Source organism: Monodelphis domestica, chromosome 6, assembly GCF_027887165.1.
Source record: "Monodelphis domestica isolate mMonDom1 chromosome 6, mMonDom1.pri, whole genome shotgun sequence".
In the NCBI taxonomy this organism is placed as follows: Eukaryota; Metazoa; Chordata; class Mammalia; order Didelphimorphia; family Didelphidae; genus Monodelphis; species Monodelphis domestica.
In genome coordinates, this window is record NC_077232.1 from 291,562,572 (window position 1) to 291,582,396 (window position 19,825).

Below are 19,825 nucleotides of genomic sequence, written 5' to 3' on the forward strand. Positions count from 1 at the left end.
GGGTTTGCAGGGAGGGAGGAAGGGAGAGATTCAATACTCAATATTCCTTGAAAAATGTTGGAAACTCTTTTTACATGTAATTGGGTGGAAATAAAATAAAAATAATTACTAAGAAACAAACAAACAAAAAAAAAAGACTAGCCTAGAGAGAGGGAGAGCCTTTATAAAGTTATTACAAAAGTTCCAGTGAGGGACAATAATGACATTGACTCATATGTTTATAGTGAGAAGAGAAACAAAATCCTGGATATGAGAGATATTGCCAAGGTAGGATCAATAGGATAAGACTGGGTAACTGATTAGATAAAGTGGAGGGAAAAGTCTAAAAGGTCTAAAAGAGGGAAGGGTCAAAGGTAACTCTACAGTTATGAGTCAGGCAGAGTAAAAAGATGGTGGTATCAGAAAAATAAATGGAAAATTTGGGGGGGGGAAAGGAATGTTTTGGGTAATAGCTAATGAATTCAGTCTAGGACATTTGAGTAAGTTGTACCAGTACAATATCTAACAGGAAGTTGAAAATCTAGTCCTAGGACTCTGGATAAAGGCTGGAGGTGGAAATATGATTCAAGAGTTATCTCATAAGAAATAATAACTAAAGTCATGAAAGTAGATGAAATCATCAAGAAGGGAACAGAAAGAAAAAGAGGATCAAGGTCACTCATGCTTACAGCAGTTGGAAGCAGAGTTAAGTTATTTCAGTTTTGTCCAACTCGTTGTGACCCCATTTACGATTTTCTTGGCATAGATACTGGAAGTGTTTTGCCATTTCCTCCTCCAGATCATTTTACATATGAGGAAACTGAGGCAAACAAAGTTAAGTGACTTGCTCAGGGTCATACAGTTAGTAAAGTATCTTAAACCAGATATGAACTCAGGTCTTCCTGATTCCTGGGCCAGTGTTCTATATATTGCCTCAGCTATCTGCCCTAGGAAGCAGATGAGGTGACATCAAAAGAAATAGAGTATAAGAATCAAGAAAGTTCAGTTTCAAGAAAACCATAGGAGGATAGGGTGGCTAAAATTGTCACCTCATCAGATCCAGGGGGGTGAGGCCTGAATAAAAAGACATTGGATGCTTCAGTATTTGTTGTGGATGGGAATCAGGATGTAGGATATTGAGAATTGCATAAGTAGTGAGGAAAAATGAAGCAGAGAAATTTGACAATGAAGAAAAACTGATAAAGGGGCCAAGGGAATATACTTTTGGCATGGGGATACATAAACTCATTTTTAGGAAGAAGGAGAGGAATCAGTGAAGAAGGAAAGATATCAGATAAAGGAGTAAGGCCATGGACAAGATGAAAAGAGAAAGGGTTGAGGGTACAAAGAAGTCAATAACAATTGGCCACAACTTTCTCCATAAAGAGAGAAGTCAGGTTATTGGGAAGGAAAATGGAGATAGGAGCCTGAGGAGAAAAGAATCATGGTGGAAAAAGTAAGAGAATCAAAATGACTGCTTTGCTGCAGTGAAGATCCAGGTGAGGTCAGAAAGAAGAAACTTTTTATTAATTCAACCTATATTATATTTTATTGTAACAAAGGAAGAGTGGCAGGAATAACCCTAGGAAGAGGAGGGAAGAGGGTTAACAGGGCACAGAACATAGTGATAAAATTAAAAAAGATACAGAAACACAGAGTTCATTATCAGAATCTGAGAACTCTATGACTTACATTCAAGCCTGGCTATCCCTTGTCACTTCTCCTTCTATTTCTTACTCAAAATTTCAAGCACAATGTCATAAACATTCATTGGTAAATTTTTAAAATTTCATTAAAATTACAAATTCTTCTTTTCCTTTCATCTATCTCTCTCTTGAAAAAATTGTGGACATGGATTCTGGTGTTGGTTCTAAAAGATTCCATTAATCTCAGGCAAGTCACTTAACCCTCTGAGGGCCTAAGTTTTATTATAAGTAAAATGACGGTATTATGCTAGAAAAAAAATATCTCTGAAGTCCCTTCCATTTCTAAGGTAGATAAGATCTTTAATAAGTGCTTACTATGAGCCAGGCATTACTCTAACTGCTATGGATATTGGTTGTTCAGTTGGTTTTTTAAGACATGCCAACTCATCATGGCTTCATTTAGGATTTTCTTGGCAAAGATATGGTAGTTTGCCATTTCCTTCTCCAGCTCATTTTATAGATGAGGAAACTGAGACAAACAGGATTAAGTGATTTGCCCAGGGTCATATCTATTAAATGTCTAAGGTCTGATTTGAACTCAGGAAGAGAAATCTTCCTGACTGCAAGCTTGACACTCTATCCCCTGTGTCACCTAGTGGCTAAAGATATAGGTACAAGCAAAAATGACAGTTTCTGCCATCAAAGAACTCTCCTATAGTGGGGAGGGGAGAGAAAGAAAACACATAACACTTGAAGACAATCTGGACAGCAAGGGGGAAAGGGAACCAGAGGCTGACAAACAAAGAAAGGAGGTATAGATGGCTAGAGCAAAAATCAAGTTGGGGTGAACTGAGTATGGTTGGGTTCTCTCAAGAAATGCTATTCCAGGTTAGGGACCCCCAACCAGGAGAGTGAACTTCAGGTAGCTATTCAACCAAGGTGGGAAGGATCAAGTAGCATTGCCCTTCTTTCTGCTCCTCATACAAAACACTCCATCTCTTGACACCATGAATCTTCACAAGTTGTTCCCCATCCTCAGAATTTGCTCCTTTCCCATCTCAGTCAATAAGCATTTATTAAGCAACTACTATTTACTAGTCATTGTGATAAGCACCAAAGGATAAAAAGAAAGACAAAAGATAGGCTTTGCTCTTGAGAAGCTCAGTTTAATGGGGAGACAACATGCAAATACATACAGGCAATCTATTTATAAGACAACAATGACATAATCAACAGAGAGAAAATAAAATTAAGAAAGATTGTGTCTGGCTGATAGCTTTCCTGGCTTCCTCCATGTCTGGACCTAAATCCTACATTCTACCTAAAGCCTTATCTAATTCCCCTTAATGTCAATGGCATCCCACTGTTTAAAATCTCTTTCTTACCATATGGGTGCACATACAGATAATGATAATAATAATAATCATTAACATTTACATAATGCTTACTACGAATGCACTTTATTTTATGTATTCCTCACATCAATCCTGGAAGTTAAGTGCTATTACTACTGCCATTTTATGGAGGAACCTGAGGCAAACAGGAGTTAAGTGATTTGCCCAGGGTCACCCAGCTAGTAAGTGTAGGAGGTCAGATTTGAACACCTGACTTAGCCCAGACTTAGCTGCCCATACACATCCAATTTGTATATAGTTGATTACAGTTTGCACAGTTGGTTCTTAACTCCTAGAAAGCACAGGCTGCTTTTTGTTTTTCGTTGTATTCCCAGTACTTAGCAAAGTGCCTGGCACATAGTAGGCACTTAATGTTGGTGACTTAAATCATAAACTGGTTTCTAAGCATAAACTAATCTTCGCTCTTTCTCTCCTAGCACTCCCCACCTTAATTATATACATCAATGAAAATTCAAGGAAGCCAAAAGTCAAGGGAAGGAGCAGAAAGGGAAGAAGAGAACAATGGAATGATCATGTGAAAATTAACTAGTTTTTCAGAAGGCTATTGTGGGTATTCACTGCCAAGTGTCTCCATAGTGTTGCGGACTCCTAAGAGATGGGCACTATGTCAATTTAGGATTTTCTGAAAGCGGGTACCATGAAGAATGGGGAGCCAGTGCTGTGCTAATAGGTCATGTTTTGTGTGGAAGGCACATAATTGGGAAGCTGAAACAGAGCTTTCTGCTGCCCACAGTCTTTTGCTCTAAAACAAAAGCCTCCTTCCAGTGTGAGACCTTCCATGCAAATCTTTTTGTTTTGGGGGTGAAATTTTGGTTCAGGCTTCCTTGAGCTCCTTGGTTACAAGCCATGGGAAAGAACATCTTAGGACAGAGTCACTGGTCCTTCCTGACCATGGAAAGAGCTCTGCTACCATCCCCCTCCCAAGGGAAGGCACAGCACAGATTCAAAATAGAATCTGAACTGTGAGTACAAAGGAGAGACAGCCCCACACTCACACATCTGACATCAGGCATGCTGCCATGTGAAAAGATACTAAGGTCATCATCCAAAGGATGAGAGAGTCAGGAGGAAGCAGATCTCTGGAAAACATTGCTGGAGTCAATATTTACTCCAATTGAAAAAACCAAGAAGTGAAAGAAAGTCCTCTTGGACTAACCCCTATTTTGTTTGTGGAGATATCAGGAGTACTTTGAGGTGAGTGGTGTGCACACCCCAAATGTAGCAATGGCTATATCCAATATTGAGACAATTTGTCACTCACCATAACAGTAGCAGTAGGCATCAATAAATCTATGGGAGAAGAGGTCGTATCACCAAAAGTCGACTCATTGGCTGCAAGACAAGGGAGAAATCAGAAACCAGAAACACCAGAATAGAAACCAGAAACACCAGAATAACAAATGCAAACAATAATTTCATATGAAAAAAATCAGGAGCAGAGTATTTCTTTTTTAATTTTTAATTTGCTTTCACCAATAGCAACAAAATAAAGGAGGCAGTTTATAATCCAATTAAGTTTCCTTAATTTTTGAATATCTTTTACTGCTATATTCTTATATGATAATTCTTTTTTAGAAAGAAAGAATGGTAGTCATTTAAGTAAGTGGGTGGAGTCAACACTTCATTGTATCTGTGGCTTTGGATAAAATATGAATATTCTCTTTCTTTATCACTCTCTTTCTCCTTTTTTCCCTCTTCTCTCTCTTCTGAGTTTGTCTCTATATGTTTCCTTTATCTCTCTGTTTCTGTGTCTCTCACACAATCACACATGAACCTAGAACCTAGAAGACAATAACTGATGACTCCAAGTATAATTATCCAAGAAATCCAAGAATTGCCAGAGGCCATCTAGTCTAGTTTATACCTAAACAAGCATCCTTTCTGCAACATGAATTACAAGTGGTTATCTACCCCTTTACACATTGATGTCTAATGAGAAGTAACCTCCTGGGGGAATCCTGAATAGCTGTGATTATTAAGTAGTTGTTTTCCTGACTTCAAGTCCAAATTTACCTTTTTCTACCTTCCATCTATTGCTTATAATTGTTCCCTCTGGAGCAAGTATAATAACTCTCTTCCCTTTCTTCTCCCCTCTTCCTTCTCCCTACTTTTCTACATACACATGGTCATCAAATGCTTTTAAGGTAAATAGATCCTTTGTGAGTCTGCTTTCCATTTCTTTCAACAGATTCTCATATGATGCATCCCCAAGACCTTCCCGGTTGTCCTTCATTGGACACTCTCCACTTTAAACAATGTTCTTCCTACAATATGGCAATCAGAATTGAATATAATAAAGATACGGTCTGACTAGTGCAGAGAAGAGCAGAATTATCTCTTCCCAAGTCCTAGACACTCTGTATCTCAATGTAACCTAAGATCACATTCCCATTTTTGCTGCCATCTCATACTTTTGACTTAGGAATAAGTCACTTCTCCTTCCCTAGGTCTCAGTTTCCTCATCTGTGAAATAAGGGGAATTTTACTACCTACCTCAAAGGGGAACAGATACAGAGCTGGAAGATTAGTTAATCCAAATGACTCAGATGAGGAAACTGAGGCACTGACACCACAAAGCTAGGATCTGAACTCTGAATACCCACTGTATCACTACTGTGTGAGGAAGAGGATGTGCAAACCATAAGCATTGGGTAATTGGGAATTGGTATTATAAATCAGCATATATTTCTGATGATCTCATAATTCAGTTGCCATTCAGATTATGTCCTGCCCATTACAATTATTCACTTTCTAATTTGGGAGTTTAAACTTTTACAACTTAGCCTTTTATCTCATTGAGTAAAACAATAAAACTAACAACAAGTACTATTTTGGGAGTGGTTTTAAGTGTGCAAAGGACTTTACATATATATATATTCTCATTTAATCACTCTGAAGTCAGAGAACTTAGGTTCAAATTCTACCTTAGACCTTACAATGCAACCTTGGAGATGTCACTTAATTTCTGTGCCTCAGTTTCCCTATCTCTGAAGTGAGAGTTTAGCCTTGGTGACCTTTAAGGTTCCTTCCACCTCTAAATCTGAGATCCTTTAAAAAGCACTACAGAATGAGAATTTGGAGAATTCCAGAAATTTTCATTGAGTTTTTCCTCTTTACCTGGCACACAAAATCAAAGAACCATTAGGATATATCTGCCCTGAGAGGTGGGTGATCTGAGATACTCTTGATATTATCTGTGCTGATTTGGAATTCTACTCTTTTGGAAACACTTTGCTCCCAAATTTAATTCCAGAAAATTTTCATAGGATTGTTGCATCTGTCACCTTTTTTACATCCTTCCTTTCTACTTGTTATTTCTGTTGATCTTAAATACATCTGTGGGAATGAAAGACATCACAATTAGGGAAATATACTTATGAGGTCCTGACCTTTGTCTTTTTTTAAATTAGATATGGGGGCAGCTAGGTAGCTGAGTGAATTGAGAGTCAGGCCCATTGATGAGAGGTTCTGGGTTCAAATCTGTTCTCAGATGCTTCCCAGCTGTGTGACCCTGGGCAAGTCACTTAACCTCAATTGCCTAGCCCTTACCACTCTTCTGCCTTGGAATCAATACTGTGGATTGGATCCAAGATGGAAGGTAAGGGTTTTTTTTTTAATTCAAAAAATAAACTAGATATGATTTCTTTCTACATGATAAGGGATACAAGAAAGCAGAAGCGAGTCAAATAAATGTGTATACGAGCTAGGAAAGAGGTTGGTTCTACAGTTCATCTGGCATATACAACAGAGTATCTTCCTTCCATAAGAGATGTCAGTGACAAGGCTTCTCGTAGCCTGGCATCAGTGATCAATGGTGCTCTATCCAGCATCCCAAGAGCTGACTGAGAAGTCATCAGAGGGCAAGTTTGAAACATAATGGTTATTCAATTCATAACCTAGATCCTTGACACTTGAAGGGATGAAGACAAGATGGTTCTGTTGTAATAAAATTCGAATTTCTCACTCCATTTTCCCATTCAACACATGTTTACTAGAGGAGTAGTTATTTGGGGCAAGTGAAGAGTGATTTGGAATGAGTCTCTCCACTCAATAATTAGAACACACAGGTGAATATTTGTGGGGCACGTTGCTATAGAGAGGCAGAAGGGCTCATGAATAAAGAGCTGGCCTCAAAAGTGAGTTCAATTCCTGTCTCTGACACAGACTGTCTGTGTGACTCTGACGAAATAAATCACTTAAACCTGGGTATATTAAGGCAGGCCAAGTCCCAGATGCATCCCTGAAACAGGTAAGTAGGAAATATTTAACAAGATAAATAAGAACACAACAGAACATAGATGATGTGAAGAGAATATAGAGATGTGGTTTTCTAAGTCAAGATGTGTAGGAATCCTTATACATTTGGTACATTTTTATTGTGATTGACACCACTGCCCTGGGTGATTCTCTCTAAGACTGTGAGGTACAGAAAGGGAGCCAAGTTGTACGTGTTAAGGGAGTTCCCTCACCTGAAATGAAAGTTCTCTATACTCTAAAATCACATGTTCAGTCCCTGCTCCTAGACCATTAAAATAACTCAGAAAGTTAGGGAGGAAAGACAATTGTTCCATCAGTAAAATAGCATAGATGCCTGAGGATTGTCAGAAATAAATAAAAATAGTTATATCTGACTTTTCTTGATCCCATTTGGGGTTTTCTTAGTAGAGATACAGAGTGGTTTGCCATTTCTTTCTCCAGTTCATATTAAAGATGAGAAAACTGAGACAAAGTTAAGTGACTTACCCAGGATCACACAGCTAATAAGCATCTGGGTCAGATTTGAACTCAGGTCTTCTGACTCCAGGCCCAGTGCCACCTAGCTGCCCAAAGTAGACAATACTAAATAGTAATTCCTAAAATAAATACCACTACAAATGTTCTTGGGATTCCTGCTTTAGTCAAGACTGCATGGATAGTATATATCTGATTATGTTAATAATTATTCACAGGTAATAAATAATACTTCCATCATGCTATCAGTTTTAATAAAAGGATTTTGGGGGGGTGAGAAATAACATAGAAGAAAAAGCCATCCATGACCATCTCAATCTAAGATAGGGAAATTTTATTTTGCTTTTTTCTATTCAATTTGCTCTTTGGTTTACCTAAGTAAATAACGGCAACAACAAACACTTATACAGTATTTCCTATGTGCCGTGTACCAGGTTAAGTACTTCAGAAATGTTATTTCATTTAATTCTCTCATCAACCCTGAGAGGGGGCACTATTATTCTTAGTCCAATTTTACAAATAAGGAAATTCAGGCAGATAGAGATTAAGACCCTTACTGAGATTAAGCTAGTGAGTGTCTAAGGCTAAATTTGAACTCGGGTCTTCCTGATTCCTGGTTATCCAGAGTACTACCTACCTGCTTCTGATTTTATTCTTCTTATTATTAATTTTGCCCTATCTGATGATGTAGAATATCATGAAGCCAAGATGAAATCTGGCTTAACCTTGGATCTTAGAGATCTGCCAAGGACATTGAGAGCTCCCACACTCCCTACATTGATGACTTTAAGCTCAAATCTGCACCAAAAACAAAATCCTTTTGAAGAAAGCTGTTGCTTCTCTCATTCTATGAAAAAAATCATCTTTTCCCCACCTCTAAGTCCTGGGCATGTAGAGGAATTATGTGCATAAGACTATATTGCATCGAGGGAAAATGGCACCCATCGATGGGGCTTTGCATAAACCTTTTCTACCAAGAAAGTGTTCAGTGAAATGAGAAAGGAGCTGTCTCTCCAAATGACTAACTAGTGTTTCACCCATGATGGAAGGGCCTCCATTTCCATGCCTATAAAAATGATTTCCCAGGCTGCAGGATGGTGACCTCTGTCTGTCAAGATGCTATCCTGGTGCTGAAAAAACATGCCATTAGCCAATTTAAATATTATGAACTAATTGATTGAATTCTTTAACTCAGAGGGTGTATTAGGATGAGAAACAAGACTTCTGGTTTTTGGGTTTTTTTTTTTGTAGAATGTACTGGCTCTAATTGCAACTCTATTACGTTCCCAAGGTAGTTTTTCAGTGTCCTGTCAAGAAATATTAAGGTTTTCAAGACAGTTCTATAGGGAGAAGTTAGCTAAGGAATCATTAACCTTTTGAGGAACTCATGAAAAGAGTCAAAGTTCATTGGCCAGGTTGTTTTCTGTTCCATAAATGACTTTGCACTCTGTATTACCAATGGACCAGTCTTGCCAACCAAGATAGATATTAAAGGAGAGGGGACCAAAAGTCCAAAAGAGAGACTTTCCAATTGGCTCCCTCCTCTATTTAGATGCCGAGTCAGGACTAAAGGGCAGGCTATGTTGCGCAGGGAGGTCTGTCTATTAGGCAACAACATCTTGGAAGGACAAGATGATGCTAACTCATTCATTCTGCCCCTTAAGTTTAGTGGTTCCATCCTAGTGTAACATTCTGGTGCAAAGGAAGCCGAGGAAGGACCACTCAAAATCTAGTCAAGCAAAGCTTCTGACTTGACTAGAACAAGGAAGCCCAGCTATAACTTAGGTCAGAGAAGAAGCTAAAACCAGATTAAATTGGCACTTGTAATCCAAGCATAAAATCCATTCCTTTCTCAATATCATGTTCTCAGGTAAACAAAGATCAGGTACTTCTCAGAAGTAAAGGACAAATGTGATGGTTTTGATTTGTTTTTATGTGTATTTCAGATACTATAGATACTACTTTTGTTAGACGGTGTAGTGGATAAAATGCTGGACTCTGAAACAAGAAGACCTGAGTTCAAATCCTCTCTCAGATGCTTGCTAACTATATAACTTTGGGAATGCCAGTTAACCTTTTTCAGTCTCCATCTTTTTCACATGAAACTAGGATGATAATAAGAGCACCCACTTCCCAGGGTTGTTGAGAGAATCAAATGAGCTAACATGCATCTAACACTTTGCAAACCTTAAAGTGTTTTTTGAAATGCTAACCATTGTCATTATCTTCATTTATTTCCACCTTTCCACCTCTATCCAAAGAAGAAAATAAATGAAGTTTAGCTACAGCTACCACCTAGGTATGTGTCTGACACCAGACTGACTTTTTATTTTAAACCCTTACCTTCCATCTTAGAGTCAATACTGTGTATTGGCTTCAAGGCAGAAGAGAGGTAAGGGCTAGGCAATGGGGGTGAAGTGACTTGCCCAGGGTCACACAGCTAGGAAGTGTCTGAGGCCAGATTTTAACCCAGAACCTCCCGTCTCTAAACCTGACTCTCAATCCACTGAGCCACCCAGCTGCCCCCTGACCTTTTTCTTGCTGTGATGGATGAGATGATGAAAGCCTTAGATGGTTTTGTGTGCACGTTAAATCTTTAATCCTACTGGATTTTCATGCCTTTTAGTAAATCCCAGGGTCCATTTATTCATAACTACTGAGGAAGCCAACATGGATCTCAGCACTGGCAGGTTCCCATTAAACTTTGGGTTAAATGACCCTGACCTTTGTATTTTGGAATCATACCTCCCCCTGAGCAGGGGGGAGGCAGACCCTCTCTCTTCTGTTTTCATGCAAAAATATTCATTTTTGTTTTGGCTTTTCTTGGGCAAAGTACAATTACTGCAACACCTACAGTGCAGCCAAGACCTAACCTGTATCAAGAAAAGGAAGAGAGTATTTCCAAGAGCCAGAAGGGTTGAATCAAAGTCACTAACTTTCCTCTTCTGACAGTTACTAAGCTGGTAGATCAAAGGGATGTTACAGATCTAGTCAATCTATATTTTAATAAAATGTTTGATAAGGTATTTCATACTGTTTTTTCTCTTTTTTTAGAAACCCTCACCTTCCATCTAAAAAATAGGAATAGGCAACAGGGGTTAAGTGACTTACCCAGGGTCACATAGCTAAGAAGTGTCTGAGGCCAGATCTGCACCCAGGATTTCTAGGTCTGGGTCTCTGTCCACTGAGCCACCTAGCTGACCCTTATACTGTTCTAAGAGAAAAAAAAGGGGAATATATGGGGACTAGACAATTGGGGGATTTACACTTGGCTGAATGACCAGACCCAAAGGATCATCAATCAGGATTACATGTAAACTTGAACAATTTCCAATCTCCCAGAGATATGAGCTTAGCTCCGTGCTATTTAACATTTATAATTATGTATTCTGCAAAGGTATTCATGGAATGTATATCAAATCTGCAGATGATACAAAGGAAGAGCTGACAACTTGGATTGCAGTCAGGATATAAAAATATCTTGGATAGCTAAAAGACCTGACTGAATCGGCCAAGATGAAATTAAATAGGAATAAATGTAAAGTCTTACTTTCAGTTTAAAAAATTAATTTTGTTTATATGAGATAGGAAAAACATGGTTAGGCAGCAGTTTATTGGGAAAAGATCTGGGGGTCATAGCAGATTGCAAACTCAATATGGATCAATAAGCCAAAAAGATTGCCTTAGGCTGAAATATCAGCAGCCTAGAAGTAGGGACAATGAAATGTTTCATGGTTCAGTTGTTTCAGCCATGTCTGACTCTTGGCAAGTGTTGTACAGTAGTTTGCAATTTCCTTTTCTAGCTCATTTTACAAATGAGGAAACTGAGACAAATATGGCTAAATAATTTGCTTTAGGTCATACAGCTAGGAAGTATCTGAGGCCAGATTTGAACTCATAAAGATGAGTCTTCCTGGCTTTTTAGGCTTGGCATGTCACTTTATGCTTGGCACTGTGCCACCTGCCTGATGAGGTAATAGTTCCACTTTACTCTCTTCTGATTAGAACACATGTGGAGTACTATGTTTAATTCTGGGGGCCATATTTGGGGAATGAAACTTACTGATCACCCAGAGGAGAGCAACCAGTATGATGGAAGCCTTCGATTTTATCCACCTAAGGATCACTTGAAGAAAATGAGGGGGAAAGAATTGTCCCACCCTCCCATTTTACAGATAAGGATATTGAGGTTTAGAGGATAGAGTGACTGGCCTGAGATTATACAGTGAGTGTCAAATTGGGGTTTGAACCCAAATCACCTGACTCCTGGACAAATTCTCCCTCTCCTAGATTTTATGAGAATTTATTATACATGTTATTACAATGACTTAGAGAGTTCATCTGCTTGTTACTGTATATACTCCGACTTCTCAGGGCAATATTCTTCTCTGGGTGAGAAGAACAGCAGAGAGATTTGGACTGAGGAGACCAATGCTATAAAATCAAGTATATTAGAACAGTACATTTGGGGGGAGTCTATTCAAAGACACAGCCTTCTTCTCTTCTCCCTTTCAGTTACAATCTCTCTTCGAATCTACTTATCCAACTCTGACCTCCAATTTCACATCTCCAGTTGCCTACTAGCCATCTCAAACTGGAGTTCTCATAAATCTCTTAACTCCAGTGCTTGAAGCAGAGTGCATTCTCTTTCTCTCCAAACCGAACTCTCTTCTTAACTTGGTTATTATTGTTGAGGCTCCCACAATCCTCGCCCGGTCGCCCAGGCAGTGTCATCCTAGAAGTCTCACTCTTTCTCATTGCTCAGCTCCAATCTGGTGCCAATTGCTATCGACTCTATCTTAGTAATAACTTTCACATATGCCCCCTTCTGACACTGTTGCCACCGTAGGACAGGCATTCATCACCTCCCTCCTGGGCTATGGTTATAGTCCAGGTTTCCCTGCCTCATCTCTTCCCATTCTAATCCATCCTTCATACAGTGGTCAAAATTGCCTTCCTGAAGGGCAGGTCCAACTATTCTGCCCCTATTCAATAAATTTCAGTGGTTCTCTCTAACACCTGCAGGATCAAACATAAAAGCCTCTAGTATTCCTAACCATTCCTAACCATTCCTAACCTCCCCCCTTCCCCAACACACATACATTCTCCATCTCTTGGCTCCAGGCATTTTTACTAGTTATTCCCCAGGCTTAAAATTCTCTCCATTCTCATCTCTGCCTCTTGACTTCCTTCAAGTCAAAGTTAAAGTTCCACCTTCTATAGGAAGCCTTTCTCAATCTCCTTTAATGCTGATACATTCCCTCTGCTCATTGTCTTCCATTTATAGCTTGTTGGTACATATTAGTATACAGGTTGTCGCCTGTATTAGATGGCGAACTCCTGGAGGGCAGGGTCTGTCTTTTCTCTCTCTTAGCAAATTCAGGGATTAGCACAGTTTCTGGCACATACTAGGTGCCTCATAAATGCTCACTGACTGCCTGACATTTGGAGGCTTCAGCTCTATTTCCCCAGTTTAACAAAACATGGTAAATCTTTGTCATTAGTCCCTGAGCTGAGGCATTGAGAAATTTCAGAAGCATGATTTCTGGAGGGGGGAGAGAGAACACATCATACTTTTCTAGGAATCAATCATCTACTCATCACAGCCTTTTGTCACTGTCCCCACCACCAAAATCGGAGCAGGTATAATCCACAAGGGGCACATCCTTACCTCCTTCTGGAGGCAAACAGGCACAAGTGAAATGAGTGATGTAGTCCACTTTGAAGTGGGAATTAATAGGATAGTAATCAGCCAGCTTGATCATCTTCTTGAATGCATCATAGATGAAAATGAAGCTAATCAGGGAGGAGAAACCCTCTTCAGTGAATCGGGTAAAGTACTGCACCAAGAAGCTGGCATCCGTGGCCACCAGGATGAGACACAGGAAGGCGGACCACAGACCGATCCACAAACGGAATTCCAGATAGTCAAAACCATTGTCTCTGGAAGAAAGCAAGGAAGAAATTAAGACTCCATCTCCTACACAGAAAGAAAAATTTAACCCTCAAATGCTAATGAACTGATAACTAAATGTCAAAAATCAGCAAGTCCTAGAAAAGAAGCATCCTCTAGGTTATAGGATTATGGATTTACAATTGAGAGAAACCTTGATGAGGCCATCCCCACCCAATGAATCCAACCCCATCATTAGAGATGGATGGATCCAAATCCAAGAGAAATAACATGACTTACCCAAGTTCATATGGCTAATAAATGTTTAAGTCTAGATTTGAACCCAGATCTTCCTGATTCCAAGTCCAATATCCTATCCACTATTTAATATTCCCAAGTACAAAATTCAGTAATCTAGTTAGCCCAGAGAATTGAATTTCCCAAAGGAAAGAATTACAGAAATTGTGAATCATAGAGGAGGAAACTAGAGAATCTGTCACTGGAGACACATAGACCCTACTCAGAAGGTGTACCTTCCCCTATGGTTGGCTTGATAAAATAAGGCTCATCAACACCCTTTTACCTCTTTTCCTACCTCCATGAAGGCAAAGTCAATCACCTGCATCCAAGGATGCCACAGTCTTTCAAAATTCCTTCTAATTCCAACAAAATTTCCAACTGTAAATTCCTTCCAATTCTCTTCAACAAAAGCTATGAGGTGGTAAGCAAAATGAGTTTAGTTAAACCATTTTGGTTTCTTTACATATATATATTTGGAGGTGACTTTACACATTCTTTTTCTTACATATCCCTTATGAACTCTCTGTGGAATTCTTGAGGGGAAGGGACATTAGAAGAGTTTAGACCTATGATTTCATAAATGTAGAACAGCCTTTTAACTAATGGAGATCAATCAACCAACAAATGATGAGTATATGTCAGACACAGTGCTAAAGTCTGCAGATACAAAAAACTAGCTCTGTAACCCCATGGAAGTCAATTCACTTCTGTTTGCCTCAGTTTCCTCATCTTACAAAATGGGGTTGGTGTAGGAATCTTATCTTCCAGGGCTGGTGTAAGAATTAAATAAATGAGATACTTGTGAAAGTGCCTACCTAGCATGGTGCCTGACACATAGAAGGCTCTAAATAGTATCATTATCATCTTAGCAATTTTCAGGGGAGGAGGGGCTTGAAACTTTAAGTGGATTCGCCCTGTTATCACAGCTAGTATGTCTAGGGGCAAGACATCCTAATTCCAAGGATAACTCTCAAACCATGATACTATGTAGCCTCTCTTGGCGAAATAGAAGTAGAGGATATTATTCCAATTTTCCATGTGAAAAATGGGTAAATTAAGGACCTTCCTCTAAGTCCTATGGCCTGAATTTCCAGTCTTTCCCAATACTGGATTTTAGTCCTGTAGTATAAGTGGAGCAGGAGTCAAGGTACAATTTCCTAGTGACACACTGGACTATTATGGCCTTTCTCTGAAATTCCACAAAAGGCTAATAGAAATTGCTGAAAATCATAAACCCACAGATGAAAGGGATCTATGCTGTCAGATAGAAGACCAACACGCATATGGATGAGTAGAATTCAGCAGAAGTGAAATGATTTGTCCAAATTAATCAAAGACAGTTAATTGGTGACCAAAGTTGGACTGGAATCCAAGTTCCCATACCAGTTTTCCTGCCTCTAAGACATACTTCCTATACCCTGAATCTAATTTAGCTGCTGATAAGGTATCATTTAAGACACTGCTTTATAAAATTCCACATAATAATAAAAATATATTTATTATATAATACATTTTCTACAGATCATTTGGAGACATTTATCCATCCATCTATGTGTTCATTCATTCATTCAACAAACATTCTTTTTTTTTTCCATCAGACCTGAGTTATCATCACTGTAGGGGAGCTTCCTCTCATAGTCTTGGGCACTAAGAGATTAAGAGACTTGCCCCAGGTCACAAAGTCACTCCTTGAAGGTAGCTCCAAAATGGCTCTCTATCCACTTGGCCACACTGTTTCTTCTTATTAATGACTTATTGATTAAGGTCAAAAATAATAAATGTTTCCTGAATGAGAGAAGTAGTAGATAAAACAAGCTGAGAACTATAATGAAAGAGTCATCTGAAGAACAGGAAGCGGAACTTGTTATTTCTGAATTGGTTCCCTATCCACTTGACTAAGACCACTAGTGAAAAGAAATTATTTTTGAATTTTTAATTGCATTTATTTAAAAAAATTTAATTCCATTCATTTTTGCATCCTAAACAAGACCCGTATTCAACAATGTCAACTTCTTCTTTGGAGCTTTAATGTTTATAGCCTGAGCAAGATCCTTTCATCTCCTGGGGGAAATACATTACATTAAGGTACATAAAGGGTTTGAATTATGAGATCTCTTTCAAAGAAAAAAAGATATCTAGGCTAAAAGGAAAAGTAAATACTTGAATCCAGGTGACCCTAGAACTACATTAACTAGCCTGTGATCTCAATCACTGAAAAGAGTAGAGAAAATCCACAGAAATGACATGCTTAAAATAGGAAGGAGAAATAATATACGGGTTACGTCTTCACCAATTAAGACAAGATTATCAACCAAAAGAAGGATCAGCCCTTCCTTCTACCACAGTATGGTATATGAAAAATAGTTCATTGTATACATAATTCCACCAATTAACAATATGGGTTAATGGAAAGATCAATGGGTTTGAAACACCTGGGCACATTCCTTTTCCTTTTTCTCTCTCTCTATCACCTAAGCATGCCATATTCTGTCATTTTTTTCTCCCTTTCTTGAGATGTCAATAGACCCATCTGCCTCCTAAGCTAGTGGTCAATTTCTCATCAGGATTATGGTTTTCTAGTCAAAAAGGAACTTAAAAGTCAACTAGTCCAACCTCTTTAATGTATAGATGAGGAAACTGAGACCTACAGAGACTTGCTCAAGGTCAAACAGATTGAAAATTATAGGACCAGGACTCAATTAACAGGCCTTCTAGTTTCAAATCCAGCACACTTCCTAGATATATTTAAATTTTAAATATTAATTTTATTTTTAGTATTAGATTTAATTTTATTAATATTTGTTAATATCAAATTAAATTTTAATAATTTTACCATTTACATAGCTTTTAGGGACAGCTAGATGTCACTACAGTGCACAGAGCTCCAACTCTATAGTCAAGAAGACCTGAGTTCAAATCTGGGCTCAGACACTCTGGCAGTGCGACCCTGGGAAAGTCCCTTAACTGCCTCAGTTTCCTCATATATAAAATAAGTTAGGGAAGGAAATGGCAAACCACTTAGTATCTCTGCCAAGAAAATCACAGATGGGATCACAAAGAGTTAAACACAACTGAACAACAACACACAAAACTTTAAGAATTTTTGCAAAGTACTTTACAAATGCAATCTTTTATGTTCATAACAACTCTGGGAGGTAGGTTCCCCTCTTACCTCCATTTTACAGATGAGGAAACTGAGACTGACAAAGTAAAAATAAATTCCCAGGATCCCACCACTAGTAAGAATCTGAGGCTGGGTTTGAACTCAGTTCTTCCTGACTCCCAGTCCTAGCTGCATTTTGATCAAAAGAAACACAAGCAGCCCTATATTGTTTAATGCTGAATTTAAAGAAAAATCTTTGCCCTTTTTCTCTTTGACACTGCCTTGCTAATCAGATGTGATTCCCAGACAAATCATCTGTTTTTCAGACAAAGCACTCTGTTTATTTTGCTAATTATGGGCTATCTGAAGGGAAAGTGAGACGTGAATTTACTTCGTAAAAGGAAATAATTTCTATCTGAGAGTTATCTAAAGGAAACCAGCAAGCAAACATTTTCTCCAGATTAAGGCTCTGATCACTCTGCTGCCCGTAAATCTTTCTGAAGAGGCCGCCCCTGTTTGTTCCCGAGGAGGGCACATACTGGTTTAATCTTCCCACAAAGGCTCTCTCCTCTCACACAGAGAGCTTTCTGAAGCACAGAAAACTTTTTGACTCTTTTCTATAAACTGGCATGCATGGAATTCTTTCCAGTGTCCTGGGAATTAAGATGAAGAAGAGTAATGTAACAACAAAAAGGCTAGGGCAAAGCTGTAGCGTTGGCTTGAAAAGGAGGACACAAAAGTTCTTTGCTTCACTCAGACAATAATAATCATTGTTCATGTGATGCTGAAATATAGTATATCTCATCTGATTTTCCTATGACACAGTGGGGAAAAAGCTGTAGTATGAAGAACTGGATTCAAATTCTGCCTGAAGTTTACTGTTTGGATGCCTTTAGTCTCCCTGGGCACTGGTTTCTCCATTTGTAAAAAGAGAGGGTTGGACTCGCTCACCTCTGAGATTTCTTTCAACTCTAAATCTGAGAGCCTATGAATGAGCTTTGAAAGTACCACAGAGATTGCACCAGTAGGTGGCACACTGGATAGAGTGTCAGACCCCAAGTTCAGAACTCTTAACTTTCTGAGTTCAAATCCAACCTCAGACACTTAGTAGCTATGCAAAACTGGGCAAATCATTTCATCTCTGCCTGCCTCAGTTTCCTCATCTGTAAAATGGGAATAAGAAGAGCACCTATCTCCAAGGGTTGTTTTGAACATAAAAGTGGATTACATTTGTAAAGGGTAAATCACTTCACCCTGTTTGCTAAGTTTCCTCATCTGCCAAATGAATTGGAGAAGGAAACGGCAAACCACTCTAGTATATCTGCCAAGAAAACCCCAAATAGGATCACCAATAGTGGGCAAAACTAAAATGACTGGTCAACAACAACAACTATGGGTATTGGTATACTCATTTTATAGATAAGGAAACTGAGACTTATTGAGGGTAAGGACTAGTTCAAAGCCAGCTCTTCTTCTTGTCTGCTCTCCTCTACTCCATTCTACTCCTCTTCACTCCCCTCTTCTTGTATGGATTCCAGAGTCCAGAACCCATTCCCTAAGTTATTTAGAATAATGTTGGAGGAGAATAAGGAACCTTATTTTGCCCATATTTTCTTTTACCTTGTCTGGTTATTTCCTCATATTTCCTGCTGTCAGAGTTCATGCCTTTTATTTTTAGAACATATAAATTGGAATGCCCTGTTTCTCTTGTCTTCTCCTAAATCCCTAATCCCCATATTTAAAATACAATTCCCTTTGAAATGAGTGGGAATTTTTCAACATGAAATACAGACTATGGGAAGAAAATTCAACCTCTCTCCCTACCCCCCAAAACAAAGACTGTTGCTTTCATGGTTGAAAAACAGAACTGAAAAACTTTCCATCTCTGGGGACTCTCCTTTCTCTTAATGAATCCACACCAACGATAAGTAACTCATTTTCCACCATCTTTTTCTATCCTCTCAAGGAAGTAGTTAATAAGAACCGTGAGTCTATTCCTAGCTAGATTTTACAAAAGAAGCACTAAGGATCCATTTCTAGAAGGCAATTATAAATTCCTCTGTAAATCACAGTCCCTTATTTGGTGAGAGTGAGAAGCTATTCTTTTCCCAACAGAGTAGCTGCATCACTTCTGATAATTCAATCAATTATTGAATATTTATTGAGCTTATTATAAATATATGTTCAACTCTGAATTCTCCCTGGAAGCTGGCTGGCTTTCCTCTGAAAATAAATTACCATCTCAGATTTCCTGTCAAAACAAATGTTTCTATCTAATGGGCATGGACTTCTAGCAGATTCTACTTGTGGATATGCTTATTTCAGATGAAATGACTGGAGTTTTAAAAAATGTTTGTGATGTTGGAGAGGTGGGGAGGTAATTAATTCCCTCCTTCTCCTGATAAAGGTTATCCCCAGAAGTCTAGGTGCAGTAAAACTGGCTGGAAAAAATGAATGGAAAGGATCTATGATGTCTCTTAATTTAGCCCAACACTCCCATTTTCTGGATGAGGAAAAGCTCACTAAGACTTTTAGGACACTCTGCAAAACTAATCAAAGGCTCATAGGATCATTTGGCTGAAAGGTTCTTAGAAATCATTTTGCCAAAAAGCAAACATGACATAGATATTATCCTAATATTTAAGGAATTAATCCCACACAATACTCTGCTAGGCACTGAGTTCATAATAACCAACTGTTCCTAAAATACAACGGCCTCATGATAGAAAGAGGCCTGGAAGATGGGGCTCACTTTGCT

At 38.7% G+C, this 19,825-nt stretch overlaps 1 protein-coding gene across 9 annotated transcripts in view; it reads right to left on the reverse strand.

Moving 5' to 3' along the window:
• Nucleotides 1-19,825, reverse strand: part of SLC4A4 (solute carrier family 4 member 4) — a 523,229-nt gene that overhangs the window by 66,577 nt on the left and 436,827 nt on the right. For all 9 annotated transcript variants that reach the window (XM_056803353.1, XM_007495656.3, XM_056803351.1 and 6 more), the window contains 2 exons: nucleotides 13,443-13,714; nucleotides 4,302-4,372 (listed from right to left, as the gene is read on the reverse strand). In XM_056803353.1, coding sequence (XP_056659331.1) covers nucleotides 4,302-4,372; nucleotides 13,443-13,714 — 343 coding nt within the window. The remainder of the gene's footprint in view (nucleotides 1-4,301; nucleotides 4,373-13,442; nucleotides 13,715-19,825) is intronic.